The following is a 17,482-nucleotide window of genomic DNA, read 5'->3' as shown; positions in this document are numbered from 1 at the left end:
CACTGAGCCACAGTCTCCAGAATTGTTGGCATGGTGAAGAATATAATTAGCAGGTTTAAAAATAAGAAAGTCTTTGCTCTTGGTTTTTGAGGCAAAACAACTTCTCCATAGAGAAGAGTGTATTCCATAGAGGGGTGGCATACTTAGTCATTTTACTTATGAGTCTGGCTCAAGACTATTTTTATCTCTATAATGGCAACATTAAAAACCTTTATTCCAGATATATTTTTTAGATAGAAAGCGAGTTGTATGACTATCTGGAGGGAGGTGAAGAAACTGGTTTTCTCACCTCTCCTCATCTCACCAGCAGTGTCGATCTCAGACAATGTTGACCGACCTGATGTACTTGAGACCTTTTCTCGGCCTCTTGCTCCACATATATGCACATGCACACTCAGCCACCTGGGTTTTATGTAAACTGCTCAGGTAAGCACTCAGGTATGAGGTTTGACAAGCATGTAAGCTTTGAGTGTTGCAATACGTCGCTTTCTTTGGCATATAAGGCCTTATTTGATTCAACACACCACGTCATGAGCTGTCACAGCATAAGTATGTGCTCTTTGATTTAGGATTAACTGCTCAACCACAGAGTATCCGAAAGAAGAAAACATCTGCAACCATTAATCTGTTTGATTAACTTAATTCATACAGTAACAACAAAACAAAGAGGTCAAAATGGGCCTCTTTCTTTTCCACAAAGAACCATTGATCAATAAGGTACATTTAGGTTGTGTAGCTTACCCTAAAAGGCCAATAAAATGCCTGAGGTTTTCATCTGAGTGCAGTCCGCGTTTACCCTATAGCTGAACCATTCATTGTTTACGTATATAAGACCTGGTCTAACACAAGTGTTACCTTACAGCCCATGTCTTTTTGACTTGTTTTTAAAAGTGTCAAAGATTCTTGTTTTAACTAGATTTTGATGGCCGTTAAGGCGGGGCGTATCCCCTCAGGGTGGCGAGGGAGGGGACAGGTGTGAATGATGTGTTGATGTACAGGGAGTCGTCACTCCCTCCTGCATTCCAACTCCAGCCTCAGTGAACTACAACACTTCCTGTCAGCATGCAGAGAAACTGGAGCAGCAAACAGATTTGCACAACTCTCAGACGGTGTTCAACCAACAGGACTGAAGCTAGGTTTTGGTTCTGGATTGCAATCCCTGGATTCCTTTGGCATTGTGGATATGAGAAGCATAGAGGAGGAATTGGTGGGCATGCTCGGATCCACCATGCAAATTCCATGCACCAGGTTGAGCCGTTTCAGGCTTCGTCCTATAAGCCCAGCGAGGAGCAAGCGTGTGAAGCCATCCTCCCAGAAGAAAAAAGCCAGGTATGTGTGATGAATGAGAGGGAGCCAGAGCTGGAGCTGGGTCAGCAGGTTCAACGCTGTACGTGATTTGGTGAAAGTTTGAATGGCGTCTGGGTTTGAAGTGAAGTTGTGCAGATGGCACCCTTGTGTTGTAAAATGCTCAAATAACCAACGAATGTCAGTGCCACTGCAATTATGGGACGTGCAGTTCATGCTGTGGAGTCTGTGTTTGCCTACTTTTTTAGATGGTGCCTATTTATTTATTCAATACAATTGTTGCAACATTTAAAACAGACAAATCTCATTTGTGGAATATAGAAAAAAGTTTCTCTTGAGAAAGTTTGAGTCGTTTTAATACGTTCACATCATTTTAGTTTCATTTTAATTTCTGTTGCGTTCCCTGTTGAAGTGGATCCAGAGTGCACAGCTGCGAGTCGGCTGTCTGCAGACCTCTGATCTCTCAGGCTTGATGTATAAAAAAATAGCTTCTTGGTTAACTTTGGCACATTTACAGAACTGTTTTTATTAATGTGCATGATCCCTTATCAAATAAACCAAAGTGAAGATGTGTGTTATCCATAAGAGAAGCAGGGTTTGGCCGAGGCCACCTGTGTGTGAGTGGTGTAGTGAGCGGGATGTTGTCTGAAAATATTGGAATAAGATAATAATTAATTTATTGGATAATGTTGATTACTGATCAGATAATAGCTATATTTTATTGTAATACTTCACACATCTGTTTTCTGATGGATATCATTCTTCTCTTGTCTGTAATTCCACATCCCAAGCGGAGAAATTCATACAATAGCATATATTTACTCCACAAGTATAGGTTTGTCCAAATCATAATTAAAAAGATTACACACATTATGGCGTTAAAATCTGACTGTGACTAAATAAAGCACAGTATTCAAAGTGGATCCGCCTATAAGTTAAAACAGTTAGTCGAGTTACAGAAAATTGGGCAACAACAATGATCCATTGTGTATGTAATTTGTCAAACATTCACAACACACATCAGCTGGTTTGAGCTTCTTGGTTGTGAGGATTTACTTTTCTCCGTTTCTTTGCTTTTGTATTCTTGGGCCTGTCGATTGGACGATCCTATAGGGGAATGACAATGACTTTTTTCTATTTTTCTTGTTTCTAGAAGCTTTTTATGAATTAAGTATCTATGAAACTCAAAACTCCTGACACCTCAGCAACCCCCCCCCGCCCACACACACACCTCACCCCTCCCGTCTTCAGTCAGAGATGCCTTGGAACTGGTTTAGCACTCCAAAGCATTGCTCTGGAATAAATCTGATCTGGCTTCAATGTCCATGTGGTTGGTTGTAGCATTCATCAGAAACGTTTCATTCATATCACAGCTCAGAGAGTGTGACAGTTATGTTTGGCTCAACTATATATGGTTTACACAGCACTGTCTTTGCTTCAAGTTGGCATGATCAGCCATCTGGCATTCCTGAAATGAAAGAGTGTGGCTTGGTATGTCTCTTGAGATTTGCTGACTGGAGGAATGTGACTGAGCCGCACACCGATGGAGTGACTCAGCTGACCACTTCCGGTGTCAGTGATCCCCATGTCACGGTTCAGCGCCTGAGGGCGCAAGTGTATCTCTGCAGCCACATTGTTGTCAGGGAACAGTTGCACCATCTCTAGTTGAGTCCTCCACAAGAAACGCTGACTGCATTTTTTTCTGTCACATTTTCAGAAAACAATCTAAGATGATTTCATTGTTTATTGTATGTTGTCTCGTATTCTTCCGCTGTTAGTGGGTGTTTCCAGTAGATGAAGGTGTGTGTGAGCCATAGGAAACCAGATCTCACATTGTTACAGTGACATCTAGTGGATCGACAGGGTACTACGCCTCCTGGACACATTTAGCAGGAACAATAGAGACCCCCTCTCTCTCGCCATCTCGCTCCTCGCGCCGCTCCTTTTGTCCTCTCCATCGCTCTGGGCTCTCCCGGCTGATTCATCCTCCCCGCATCGCTTCAGTCTTCATTCCTCCTGTGTGTTTGTATGCGTCTTCGTGTTTCCGCTCGCCTGTTTGCATGCATGCGTGCGATTTCTTTACGTGCGTGTATGTCTGTACCAGAAATCCCAGCCCCACCGAGATGAGCGTGGAGCCCTGGGCCAGCCCGCAGGACCAGGCAGCCGCTGAGCAGTACCCACACGGCACCCACGCGCCATCCTCCCAGGACGAGGAGCAGCACCCCGACAAACTGTGCCTGGATTCCTTCTGGAGCGAGGTGGAGACCATTCAGCAAGGGAGTGGCTACACAGACCTCGAGTGCAGCAGGAGAGACTCCAGACAATCAGAGGGTAAATACCGCATGGTTGCTCCTGTGCTGATCGATAAAGAAGAGGGAGGGAGGGATGAGAGGTAGGGCATGGTGGTTCTGATTCACGGTAGACTCATGACTCATGAGGATGAAGCATCAGTGTTTAACACAGCTGATGCATACAAGTGCTTCATGATGCATGCGTGACAACAGGTCAGGTGTCACTCATGAGGCAAATAAGTGCTCATCACCATGACAACACCATCAAACACTTTTTGGCAGGGAGTGTTTTATGTGCAAAAGCCACACAATGGGAATGCCCTTTTTTATTGTGTTAATTCTGCCTTTTAAAAGATCCTAATCATGGTATGTTAAACAGAAACACTCTTTTCAATGAATTATTCGCTCATGAGAAAACCCTTTGAAGTCTGGATTGTGTTGTGGAAGTGAATGTATGCCCCATTATTATGTTGAGAGAGGAAACATGTTGTTCTTCTTCTTTATTGATCTTGGATATTTCCCGAACGACCGTCTTTAGTGTCCAAAATCCGGTTGCACCAGCTCTTCATGAGTTCACACTTAAAACACAAGATTTACAAATCACTAAAGAGCATTTACACTCCTTGACTACCAGGTGTAACTGTTGTGAATAGACAAAGCTAACGTTAGCTCACAACAAGTTTAGATTGAGCAGGTGAAGAAATAAGATCCAATAGGCTTGATGCATCTGACCTGACACCAGATTGGTAGATTGGACACAAATAACAAAACGTTATGCTACGTGTTGCTCATTACCCATAATAACATCACTATTGTCGTGCTACTGAAACACACATTTGCAGACATAAGTGAAACAAATGTATACCATCTTTTAGTTAAAGACTGGTAGTTATTTCAAATATATTGTTCATGTTACAGCTTGTGGGCCTGCAGTGACTTCCTGTTGACATACTCCGTTGCTCTTGATTGGGCCGTGCTCCCGATGGTTCCTCGCTGTCGTTCCTACAGACTGAGGAGGAACCAAATCCAGTCATCTAGACCTAGTCTTATAAATGACATCACATAAAAATTCAAATTCATTGTAGTGAAATTGTGCATTTCAAAATGCATCACATCTGCGTGTTGCTGCTGTGTACCGTTGCCCGTGTGGATCTTTCACCGCCCGTTGCGTGTTCGTGTCTCAGAAGGCGAACAGGAGGAGCAGTGGCTGGCCGATGCTGGCTTATCGACCCTCATCAGCGACGACAGCGAGGATGTAGACAGAGCGGTGCTGCTGTCCACTCTGACCCGGACCCAGGCCGAGGCCGTCCAGCGTCGGCTGGATTCCTACAGGCTGTCCCTCCGCAAGAGGAACAAACCGGCGCCGCGAGACGTTCGCGACATCTTCAACTCCCCCATCACTCAGGTCAGGACTTTGAAGCCCCTCTGAAAAGAGTTGTTCCGTGACTCACCAGGACCTCTGGCCGCCTGGCAGAGGAGGAAAGGCAAGAGGAGACTCGCTCCCCATGCCTTCAAATAATGTCAAAATAGGGGGAATAATGAAGTACGGAATTTGAGAGTGACTTGTCACACTTCCTATGTCGTTTGTTTACTTCTACCCACACGGAAATGCAAAGACCAGTCTCAGGCTTACTGTTATGCTGTCAACGCTGCATGCAGAGAAATATAAAATATTCATTTCCCCGGTGATTCTCACAATGAAGGCAAGTCACACGTAAAGGCCACGCTTTGTCCTCCCTGTCTGCCTGAGCAGCCCTGAGAGGAGAACAGATACACTGGTCCTCTGATGCTTATCAGCCCTTTATCAAAGGAAACACTCTTCATATCCATCTCCATCTGCTCAGTGGACACTATAAAACACGACTACTATTCCCAGTGGTAGATGAAATATTAACGGCTATTTTTAACAAGAGTTGTTCCCTTAGAGAAAGTGTTGTAATTGTGCACACAGGACATCTATTGCACGTCTGTCCATCCCGCGAGACTCTCCTGCTCACGGATTTAAACCTCTTCCTTAGGTTTATATCCGTTATTTCCCATTTTGGTGAATTCTTACTTTTGGAATCGAGGGTCTAAGGACAGAGCTTGTTGCGCTGCTGATTGTAAAGCCCTTTCAGGAAAATGTGTGATTTCTTGAGCAGAATATTTTAATTAAACTTTGACACGCGTTTGTGACGTGTCTACAAATGCTCTCTTTCACCAGACTCTTCTTCCTGAGTCTCAGCATAGTGACGACTCTGCCCAGACCAGCATGGCATCGGTTGCAAGAAATCCGCTTTCAGGTAAGAGCTGCATATAGGAGTGCAAATAAAACGAGCGATGAATTATTAACAGGTTTAACCACAAATGTGCTGCTTCACGTGTCTTTAAAAAGACATACATGAAGAAGAAGAAGTCAGGATTTGAGTTCACTGGCCAAATTGCCAAATGTTTTAAATAGTATTTGTTCAAACCTTTATACATGAGTATTGACTCGTGATTTTATATTTTTTGCTATGTTTTGGGGAGATAGAAGATACAAAATAGCATGTGGTTACATTTCCTCATATCTTTAGATGTTTTTCATCCTCTCGTTCCCTCGTGCAGTGTGCATTCAAATGAAATTTGAATGATTTCCCTCACACTTGACTTCCTCAAGTGAACTAGATTGTCGTTTGTGTGTGTTAATGGGTGTTTCCCAACTCACAGCTGTGATGCCGGAGCATCATAAAGGCGCTCCAAAAGAGGAATTCTTCATCACCGACGTGGCCTTCTGCGAACAGGCCGTCATCTTCCTCAAACAGGCCAAACTTCCGCAGAACCACAGCCAACGCAGAAAGGAGGATGGCACGCTGCCTGTAAGCACCAACATATCCATCTCTTCCTCTAATGACCGATTGGCTCTCGCTGCCCTTCAGGAAAACTGTTCAACATGTTCTTTCAAAGAAGGAACTTCACGTCATGAAATGGGAACACAATGCGAATAGGGCATAAAAGGGCACAAGTATACATATATATATATATACATATATATATATGTGTCTATGCATATATATATTTGTATATATAAGTTTCACAGTGTGTACTTCCTAAAGTCATTTTCTTTTGGTTGGTGTGACGGTACATTGTACATTTATTTACAGAAAACAGGACATGATAACAACTACATTTTTTTTGGCAAGGCAAGCTACATACATGATGAATAAAAACTGTGTGGGATTTTTATACCTGGAGGGAATATACATCTTTGGTAATGGAGGAAAAATAAATCTCAGTAATTTGGGGGTTTTGGACTCTTGGATAGAGTTGGATACTCTAACCCAGTGGTTCTCAACCTTTTTTGAGTTATATACCCCCTGTGAAATATTTTTATCAGCCTAGTACCCCCTGACCAGTGCAACGCATTTTGGGTTGAAAAAAATATGTAATACGCAGCATTTTACATATAATATATCATATATACAATTCAGTTTATGAACATACACTTATATGTTATTGAATATTTAATAACTATTTTCAAAAGCTTTTTTGATGGATGCTCATTTAAAATATGTTTAAAACAAATCTCACGTACCCCCTACCTAGAGGGCCTCCACGTTCCCCCAGGGGTAAACTTACCCCCATTTAAGAACTACTGCTCCAACTAAATATTCACTTACATTGAAGTAAACCTGTCCAGACTCACGCTCACACACAAGTGTTATTGTTAGCCAATTCTAACGGTCACAGCAGTTGGTTTGATAACAGGAAATACAGGAATGAAGGAGTTAGCTCGCTTGTTGTGTCTCTGAGTCCAGCAGATGTATTATTCTATTTCAGGAATAAGTTTCCTCGGCAAAAGTGAAGAATTTGTATTTTTAAACGTGTTAATTAAACATGCATGAATACTGTTGCTCCACTGTATTGTATTAATCAAGGGAATGATGGATGCACATTGTAATACAATAGTATTATGTATTATGTACAGTATTATATACATTATTTGACACTGTTGCCGTTTTCATCTTTCCCCCATTGTCTCTTCCTCCACTTCCCTTTCCTCAACTCTAATCCCCCTCGTCTCACTTTTCACTGCCTTCGCCTTCTCAGCGGGTGATCTGTCCCAAGTGCCGTCTCGGAGTGACCTGTATTCAGGATCTCTCCCACTCTGACATGAAGAAGGTGCGTCAGTTGGCTCTCATCGACATGACGGCGCTGTGCGACCTCTTGGAGCTGGAGGTCAAAAGGCACAAAATCAGCAAGAGGAAAATCCCAGGTATGACAGCACTGACACACAAAGAGGGCACTTTGCAAACACACACACAAGGAAAGCTTTATTTCTAATTTCCCTGCAGTCTAAATATGCTCCTGCCTCTTTAATAAGGTTTTTTCCCCCCTAATTTTAAAAATAGGTTTCTGTATATATATATATAAAAAGACATATTCTTCAGCAATACATTAATCAGCCATAACTAATCTGAGCATATTGGTGAGCCTTAGTACGACACACTGCAGTTACTGTGTGTTGGCGCGCTTATAAACACGTAATTACATCAGCTATGACTTGGCAGTATGACTGCAGATACACGCACACACATACAAACACAACACAGGGAAATGTCTCCCACGTGCACCTTTAGCTGGATGTGAGACAACTGAGTGAAACGTTGTGTCTTCCACAGACAGCACGCTCTACGGTGTGCCGCTGGCCACGCTGCTGGAGAACGACCAGAGAATTAAGCCCAACACCACGACTCCACTCTTCATGCAGGCGGTAAGAACCCGAAACATATATGACCGTCAAAATCACAATAAGTGTGTGATGAAAATAGCTCTACGTGCTTTTTATCTGAGCATAGCAGTTTTAGATACTATCTGTCCTGTGCGTGGCCTTTGCCGTTATTTTAGCCAATAATCTAATGTGCCTATCATAAACCAGATCTGCTTGACCATATTCTACACAACACGTGTTCAGCACATTTTTGCTTTTGAACCTGCTAAACACGTCTTCAGATAGAAGCACATGAAGCAACCTCAGTGTCCTCTGGATGTGAAAACCTTGACCACACCCTGTATGTAGCAGCAGTTCCTGAGAATCACCAGCAGAGGTGTGCAAGAGATTTTTATCTAATGACGAATGACTCTTTGCTCATGTCTTTCTCTCTCTCTCTCTCTCTCGCTCTCTTTCTCTCTCTCTCTCTCTCGCTCTCTTTCTCTCTCTCTCTCTATCCCTCTCTCTGCAGTTGTTGTCATTTTTGGAAAAGAAAGGTGTGGATTCTGAGGGGATTCTGCGGGTTCCAGGATCTCAGTCAAGAATCAAGGTACAATATTGACCTCATTCCTTTTTGTGAATTATATGTTTTAAGCAAAGAAATAAAAAAATTCTAAGAAATGTCCATGACCTAAAGGGCAGCCAAGATATTGACACAGTTAAATGTCAGAAGGGCCTGAACAGCGGTGAAGAAAAATCAAAGAGCTTCCCTGAGTTTAAGTTTATTTGACATTTAGGAAAATCCAATAACACAAAATTAATCATGTAGTTTTTATCCAGCTTCTGATACTGTATTTCCACACACGAATCAGTAGATGGTGAATCAATACAACTAAAGGCAGACAGAAGAGGGCGCCATTCATCCCCCGGACAGATTACCAGGATGAAACAATCAAGTACCTTGACAGAGGATGGATTTGGCAACAATGATTATTTAACCCTTGTGTTACCTTAGGGTCATTTTGACCCGAATCAATATTACACCCTCCCCCCGCCTTAGGATTAATTTGACCCCATTCAATGTTTAATGTCGGTGTTCTTTCGGTAGTCAACAAACAAACATAAAGTGCCTCACACTTAAACTTGGAAAACAATATTAATTAGAATAATTTTCTGGAGGTTTTAATTGCTGGCGTCAAATTGAACCCAAAGGGTAAAATATGTTAGTAAATATAAAGGTAACAGGAGGGTGAAACATTGAATCGGGTCAAAATGACCCAAAGGCGGGGGGAGGGTGTAATATTGATTCGGGTCAAAATGACCCTAAGGCAACACAAGGGTTAAGAAATTTAATATTTTAATCTTTAAAAAATATTATACCATTATGATAGTTTTCTTGTTGCCAAGTTAAATAATAAAATATACAAATATCAAGTATTTGTGAGTCGTGCCATGTTGTCCCGTTAACAGAAAACAACACACTCTGGTTCTATGAACTTAATTCAAAGCTCAAAATACTATGAAACCATGTGACACCGATGGTTTCGTATTATCAAGAGGCTGTACAGCAGGAATGTAAATACACAATGTGGGAAAAGGAGATAATAGAGCTTATAACTCTGATATGACACAAATAGAGTCTGAAAAACAGTGACATTAGTTGTAACCTCATAATCCACCGTCATGAAGAGTTGATTATAATCTAAGCTGTAGCTGCTCCGGAGACATATGAACTCTATGAGTGACAAACAATTCTCCATATTTTCATCATTCAAAATAACTGAAAATGTAACATTTACGAACACTATAAACTCTCTAAATGAGATGTAGACTCACGAAAGCCATTATTCATCAGTCATAGACACATTAAATGGTTTATGTGTTAAAAAAAAAGAAGGGTTAACAGTTTCATCGGCGGTCATTGTTTTCTACCTGCAGCTGCTGCAGCAGAACTTGGAGACCAACTTCTACTCGGGGCCGGTCAGCTGGGACGAGGTGAGTCCGAACGACGCCGCAGCGCTGCTTAAGAAGTTCATCAGGGAGCTGCCCGCCCCGCTGCTCACCTCCGAGTACCTCAACACCTTCAGTGCTGTCAGAGGTCAGTGTGCAACATTCGACATCTCTTTGAATCCTTCACTTCTGAGGCCTCGTTGCATAATGAACAGAGCTGTGATCAGACGGTATGTCAGGATGCAGACGGGTGACATATTTGAAGTGATTTTATTGTGTCTGCGTTTTCTTATCTGGCAAATTGGATATTTACTGTGAAAATCCGGCATACACAACATTTCCTCCTCTCTTCCCCGACATGGCTTCTATTCCCTGCTACCTGACATACATATCTGCTGCCCACCTTCCCAGACAGCTCAGCAGGGTTCACATTATAATTACCCGAGCCTCTTCTCCCTGACTGCGCACCTTTTCTGCTCCAGCTGAGAACGCATCGCATTAAGATGAACAAGTTGATAGCCTTTTAAGAGCAGCTGTAAAAGATCTTCTAATTTCACATTAGTTTCACCTTTATGAAAGAATGGACTGATATTATTAATATGATCTGATTGATGACTCACTGATATTTAGTTTGCGTAGAGAATCGCGACAAAGTGATGAACGACGTGTGACCACAGAGACATAAGATAACAAACCTAATGGCCACCTGTCACAATGTCATTAATCTTTGAGTATCCCATTACTCCCAGCCAAATGCAGAGGAAATGAAGAAGATGAGTGTGCGTGTGTGTGTGTGTGTGTGTGTGTTGAGACCTGTCTTACTTTTGTTTCTTCTTCCTTCAGACATCACAGAGCTGAGGCAGAAACTCCACATATTGAACCTGTTAATCCTGCTGCTGCCTGAGCCCAACAGGAACACACTGAAGGTAGTCGCTGAAGGAACACACACACAAACATACACACACACACACTTACACATAAACACACACATACGTGAACTATTTCAAATGAGCTCCACGTTCATTAACTACAACAGCAAAATATTCCTTTGCACATGTAATAATGGTGCATGAGTAACATTAACCTCGTAATGTAAGCATTTTTTCCAAGCATTTTTTATTTGATACTTCTTTTGATACTTTAAATACATTGACGTTAATACACTTAATATACTTTTACTGAGCGTACATTTTTATTTAGTGATGTTACCGTGTGGTTCTGAATGCTTCCTTTATCGTGCGCACACTTGACCTACAGGAACAGTAGAGGTTGAAAACTAGTTTCCAAAATGAAAGAGTCACATTTGAACATTTCTTTCATCTTCAGAATCAATAAAAGTCTCCATGAGCATTAAACCGGCCTAACATCTTTATTCACCATTCTTCACAGCCTACACACTCTTTCTTAAGGTTGTCAGAAATCCATCTCGATCTACACTCTGATGTAACTCGACACACTGATTCACAGTGCATTACTAGATTGTTCTGCCACTAATCCACATGTTAAACTCTCTGCTCTGTTATGTAACGGCTTGCATAAACCATGACTCACTCTCACCGACACAAGTGTGCAGTCTGCTCCGCTTCGAGCATCCAGGAGCATTAAACCCACCTGAACTAATTACTTTGACTCCAGCGGAGGCAGCTGAAACTTACTGTGCATGAGCATACTTCACGGACGATTCAGTCACTGTGATAATTCACTTTACTCCATTTTGTGCATCAGTGTTCAGTTGAAAGAGAGCGTCTTTCAACTGAACTCAAACTGGACTGCTCAACCCCGGCATGTATAATTATACTCATAATTTTAAAAATCACCTTTGATTTCCCGTATGCGTGTGTGTGTGTCCATCTGTGTGTTCTTCAGGCCCTCCTCGAGTTCCTCAGTAAGGTGGTTTCTAGGGAGAAGAGGAACAGGATGAACCTGTGGGCCGTCGCCACCATCATGGCTCCCAACCTCTTCCTCCATAAGGCCGTCCCCAGCCGGCTGACGGAAGGGGCTGAGAAAGGTCACGCGGAGAAGGCAGCTGATGTCATGAGGCTCCTCATCCGCTACCAGGACCTGCTCTGGACGGTAAGACCGCCCGCATATTCAGTGTTATGATGGAGAGCTTATTGTTTGTTTTCTACATGTGGTAATAATACAAATACAATTAATGTACTTTTATTCTGTAACAGGGAGTAATTAAGCGACACTCATAACAAAACTTGGCATGCAATGTCCCTGTAATGTCAACTCGAAGGCTGGGAATTGAATACCAGTAAAATATGCAATTCAATTTAACTTGGAGTTTAATTCTTGACTTGGGAAATGGTTTATTACAAAATTCCCTTTTTTTGCTTTTTTCTGGCTATAAAAAACAAGGAAGATGTCATGGTGTAAATATTTCTTGTCATGTCCCCTTTCTCTTCAGATCCCCAATTTCCTCATGAGCCAGGTGCGTAAACTCAATGACAACAGTAACCGGCGTTACCAGTTCTACGACCGCCGCATCAAGAACCTGCTGAGGAAGATCCACACAGACAGCAGCGAAAAACCGGATAAGAACACCCCAGAGGTGAGCCGCTCTGCTTCATACCCTCTGCTCACAGTGTCATTACAGCAATACAACCAATCTCAATTCTTGTGGTGAAAAGCTCCTCGAATCCTGATCATACTTGGGGGGAACCTGTATCAGCGTAGAAGCTGCATCCTCTCATCGTGCTGTCATGGACACGTTACAAGGTGTTTGGTGTGGAACCGTCATTGTGTTAGTATCCAAAGTTAACGCCGGGGGTTTCTTTTTGCCCTGCAGCCGTGCCGCACAGTGAAGATCCAGGTCGGGGATCATGTGAGCAGCACCATGGAGTTCCAGCTCAGCATCAACTCCCGAGCCTCGGACCTGCTCGCCCAGTTTCATCGCCAGTCCCACCGCAGCCCGGACAACGGCAAGGGCAAAATGCGAAGGTACGGTACTTCAGATGACCCTCATGCCAAAGACGACTCTTAACCCTCCTGTTACCTTTACATTTACTAACATATTTTACCCTCGGGGTCAATTTGACCCCAGCAATTAAAACCTCCAGAAAATTATTCGAATTAATATTGTTTCCCAAGTTTAAGTGTGAGGTACTTTATGTTTGTTTGTTGATTACCTCAATAGCCCTTTAAATATATAAAAAAGTTGATATTTCTTATATGTTTGACACAGTGAAAAACAGCCTGGGGTCAAATTGACCCCAAAGAACACCGACATTAAACATTGAATGGGGTCAAATTGATCCGAAAGGTAACAGGAGGGTTAAATGTGCTCACGTAATGCGCACAGCAGTTCAGTTTAAGCTTCTTTTTTTCTTCTTCTCAAAGTAGAAATGGTGTCACTTTTGTCACCGGATGAAGTATTCCTTTATTATTTATATTATTGAACGTAAAACATATTTTCAATGCATCCACTTTCACGAAGACAAGATGCTACATCTGTGTCGTGTCTCAACAGAAACGGCTCCGTGGCGTATCCTGACTGCGCCCTGTACGAGGTGGGAGGGAATATCGGTAAGTTGGAAGTGGCTTTGGCGTTCTTCTCTCCGCTGACGTCTGCGTGTCCTTCTGCTCACTGAGCCGACGAGGGTGGCGAGCCCTTACGTAATGAACCGTGCAAAGACCAACATATATTTTAGCGGTGCTTCTGCGGTTATCAGAGCAGACAAATGCTTATTACACACGTCACAGGAAAGACAGTGAACACAACTTTTTACATTAGTAGCAGAGATGATTGAACTATTCTCATTATTTTGATACAAGCACAAACCATGAATTGAAAATCCCAAATTATAGCTTTTCAGTATTCGTATCAAACAAAATGACATATTTAAAGACATCAATTTGGATTCTAGAAAACTGGGATGGGCATCTTCAAAAATGGGACTAATTGAGATTATAATTGTCAGATTAATCAATAAGAAAAATAATCCTTAGTTGCATCCTGAGTAATTAATATGTAAAATCAACCCTACGTTTAATTTGAATATTTAATTTAATTCTAACAACACGTGCATTAAGTCATTTGTGTGTGTGTGTTTTCTGCAGGTGAGCACTGCCTGGATCCCGACACACACCTTCTGGATTTGTACAACAGCAACTCTGGAGGAGAGTGGGTCATCAAGATGAAACCCAACGCCAGCAGACAGCTGTGAAGGACGGACCAACAGACCGGGGAACAGGTTGCTTAAGAAGGACAAAGGCAGAGCCTAAAAAAAAAAGATCAAATCCACGCAGCCCTCTCTTCTCGTCCTTTTCATCCTTGGAGCAGCGCGGGAGACGGAGACAGATGGTCAGATGGAAGAAGCAGAAACAGATAGAAGGAGAATCTGCCAGGAGCAGAGCCGAAAAAACTGTCTATGATCAGATGAACACACTTTGCCCTCCGTCTCTTTCTCTCTACCTCTTTCTCTCTCTCTATTTTCCCCTTCTTTTTCTCCCTTCACCCTTTCATTCCTCGCCTGCGTTACCGCGGCGCTGCGACGCTGCGAGCACAAAGCCGCTGATTTGACTCATTACTTCCGACGGAGAACCTGCTGCATACGAAACAGAAGAGCGAGGCCGGGCAGTTCTGTTCATCTTTTCCTCTCAAGCAGTCCAGTCCCACCATGAGCGAGCAGATGGGGATGCAGAGCACCTCTGGCTATGGACAGCAAAGGCCCCGCCCCCTCCTCAGGCCAGTCAATGTGTTTTCAAATCATAGTTTTCACCTCAGCAGTTTTTTGCAAAAAGCTGAAACATGATTCAGGAGCTTTACACGCATATTATTGGTTACATTTGGTGTCTAATCCTCTGCCAGACAGAAGATTAATTATTGACCTTGGAAACCGCAGTGAGTCGCTACCTGAGGAAATCTGGTTCCTCTAATCCCCCTATCTAAAACTGCATATAAACACTGTGGCAAACGTAGTTATCAATTTAGCTTGTGATTTGGACTAACTCTAGTTATATGTCATGCTTTTCAAATTGCTGATAATTAAAAAAATAGCAGCGATGGAAAATAATTAAAATCTGAACGCTAGTGGCTGCAGCTAACCTGGAGACAGAGCAGGACTTGAGTTACCAACTGATCGGTCGGTGAAGAGAGCAGCTCGTTTCCAGCTCAGACATTTTGATCAAAACGTAAACAAAGACAAAAGATTCCTCTCTGTGCCATTCAAAGAGATGAACAGATATGTTCTTATCTGTGAAACCCTGCAATCTCCTGGGCCTTATATAAAAATTAAAAATTAAAAATCCATGGACTTCCAAGGACCCCTGATGTGTACAGAACTGTACTCAACGAGACTTTTCTCCTCTTCTTTTTTTTGACGCCAAGGGATTTGGTGTCACAACCTCAAGGACAGCTACTGCACCTCTAAAGGGAGTTATTCAGGACTCAGTGAAGCTGGTCTTCAGTTCTCATTTTTAAACGCATGAATGGAGCCAAAAGTGCTCAAGTGACTCTTGGGGTGAACTGGAATTATTGTTGTTATTTATATGAATGTAATGCCATTGTTGCTTCTGTATGTGATGAGTATTACGTAGGCTGTAGAGAGACTTTAGGATCACGTGGAGTTGCTATAAAAAGTATGTTGTGTGAAGTCAACCATACTCAGTGTGGTTATATTTGCAGTGTTCTTGTACAGATTGATTGATGCTGAGTTGTTTTCCGATACAACACGGCAACAGTACAGTGTAATGTCACGTGTAAATATTCATTCATATACACTCTGTTGTGAACAGGTGCTGAAATCACTGCAGTGGAACTGCATTGATTGTGTCGCGATACTCAAAGTGTTCCGAACACACGCACGCGGCGAATGAATGTGTTTAACATTTTAGCGCCGATCGTCAGATGAGAATCATTTACTCCTCGCAGCCGGAGCCATGTTGGTACTCCGCGGCCATTTTGTGGGGAAGCGTCTCGCACTCTCCACTCAATAGATGGAGTCATGACAGCCGGGCGCTGCACCGACATCCATCAACACCCTCGGCTGCATCTCCGTCACCTCGTAATAATGGACCGCGACGGCAGTTCGGTGCATCAGAAACACGCCGAGGAATCGCATTTCTTTGATAAAGGAGAAGGTAATAAATGACTGTTATAAATTCTGCCGCCCTGGACCCGACGACAGCAGCAGTGTGTGTGTGCGTGTGTGTGTGTGTGTGTGTGCATGCATGTGTGTGATGAGCTTCATTACACAAGTCCAATTGGCCTGTCCCAGGGTCCCAGGCACAGTTCAGTGCCTCGGCACAAAGCGAGCTGATGAAACTGCCTTCTGCTGACAATCAGGAGAAATAGGTCACCTCTGAAGCAGAATCCCAGAGGGCGAGAAGCGTGGGTCCAAACGCCCCCGAGGAGCCGAGAACGTGGACATGAAGTGTGGATACGCAAACATGATGCGGGGTCACCAAAACGGGGGGCTCCAGTTTACCTGAGTCTTGTGTATATATGTGAATGTGTTAGTGTGCGACAGAAAGAGCTTCCGAGAACAGTGTTATCTATATAATCGCCCAGGGAGACGACACGATGAACCGTTACAGGAACATTTGTTTCCAGCTGTGGTCGAAGTGTTGCCGGGGACTTTTTATCGTCTTCATCGATGTCCAGCTTTTATGATGGTGAAGATTTTACACGTCAGTCGGCAGACGTCAGAATGTATATTTATGCCCGTTACACGAGTCGTCGTTTTTAATACTTCTGTGAAAACAGTATTTGCTGTAGGAAGAAACACTTTTGAAAAACGGTTTTGTCAATAAATGTGAATCGAATGTTGCGCTAAACGTGATTAATTTGTTTCAATATGGGGTAATGGGTGTGGTTGAAAGATGGTATCAGCAAAAGCACCATTCATCAGTCGGAGGGGTGAGTCTACAGCTGCATCGCACAAAAGCAGCAAACATGGACACACATGTGTGAAGACAGAGAAAATCTGAAGCGAAGTATTGGTTTATTCTGCTGCCGTAATCAATAGAGAGATTAACCGTGTAATGTGTGCGGCTGAAGAGGCCAGCGCTGCTCAGTTCCTTGATTAATCATCGCCACCGAATGGAAAAACCATTCGCAACTAACTGCCTCATCAACTTTGATTATTCAAGGTCTCAGCGTGCCCAAACGGCCGCGTGAAAGACAAATGGAAGAAAACTGATGTGTGATATAACATTCATTGTTTTTTCCTCCACAAAATTATCCAGTCGAGAGCTATGCACTTTATACTTCTGAAACACGCACCGTGTGGGGAATTGATCGTGGGCGAGAAGGAAGCGA

The 17,482-nt window shown here is 42.9% G+C and overlaps 1 protein-coding gene across 1 annotated transcript; it reads left to right on the top strand.

The window, feature by feature from the left end:
* Positions 1 to 1,048: 1,048 nt before the first annotated feature.
* Positions 1,049 to 16,991, top strand: LOC130207782 (rho GTPase-activating protein 40). Its single transcript, XM_056436481.1, has 15 exons — positions 1,049 to 1,329; positions 3,410 to 3,636; positions 4,781 to 5,001; positions 5,800 to 5,878; positions 6,285 to 6,433; positions 7,665 to 7,830; positions 8,237 to 8,328; positions 8,798 to 8,875; positions 10,204 to 10,363; positions 11,059 to 11,141; positions 12,082 to 12,288; positions 12,629 to 12,772; positions 13,010 to 13,161; positions 13,691 to 13,746; positions 14,281 to 16,991. Exons 1-15 carry the CDS (start codon positions 1,184 to 1,186, stop codon positions 14,385 to 14,387), a joined length of 2,067 nt encoding a protein of 688 aa, XP_056292456.1. The 5' UTR covers positions 1,049 to 1,183; the 3' UTR covers positions 14,388 to 16,991.
* The last annotated feature ends 491 nt before the right edge of the window (positions 16,992 to 17,482 follow it).

This window comes from Pseudoliparis swirei, chromosome 18 (genome assembly GCF_029220125.1).
Source record: "Pseudoliparis swirei isolate HS2019 ecotype Mariana Trench chromosome 18, NWPU_hadal_v1, whole genome shotgun sequence".
In the NCBI taxonomy this organism is placed as follows: Eukaryota; Metazoa; Chordata; class Actinopteri; order Perciformes; family Liparidae; genus Pseudoliparis; species Pseudoliparis swirei.
Note: the sequence above shows the minus strand (reverse complement) of the source record. Positions and strands in the feature narration are given on the sequence as shown.

Coding starts and splice junctions, on each gene's coding strand:
- LOC130207782 (XM_056436481.1), top strand. CDS start 1,184: ATGAGAAGCATAGAGGAGGAATTGGTGGGCATGCTCGGATCCACCATG. Junction 5,879..6,284: donor TGCAAGAAATCCGCTTTCAG/GTAAGAGCTGCA, acceptor CCCAACTCACAG/CTGTGATGCCGGAGCATCAT. Junction 8,329..8,797: donor CTCCACTCTTCATGCAGGCG/GTAAGAACCCGA, acceptor CTCTCTCTGCAG/TTGTTGTCATTTTTGGAAAA.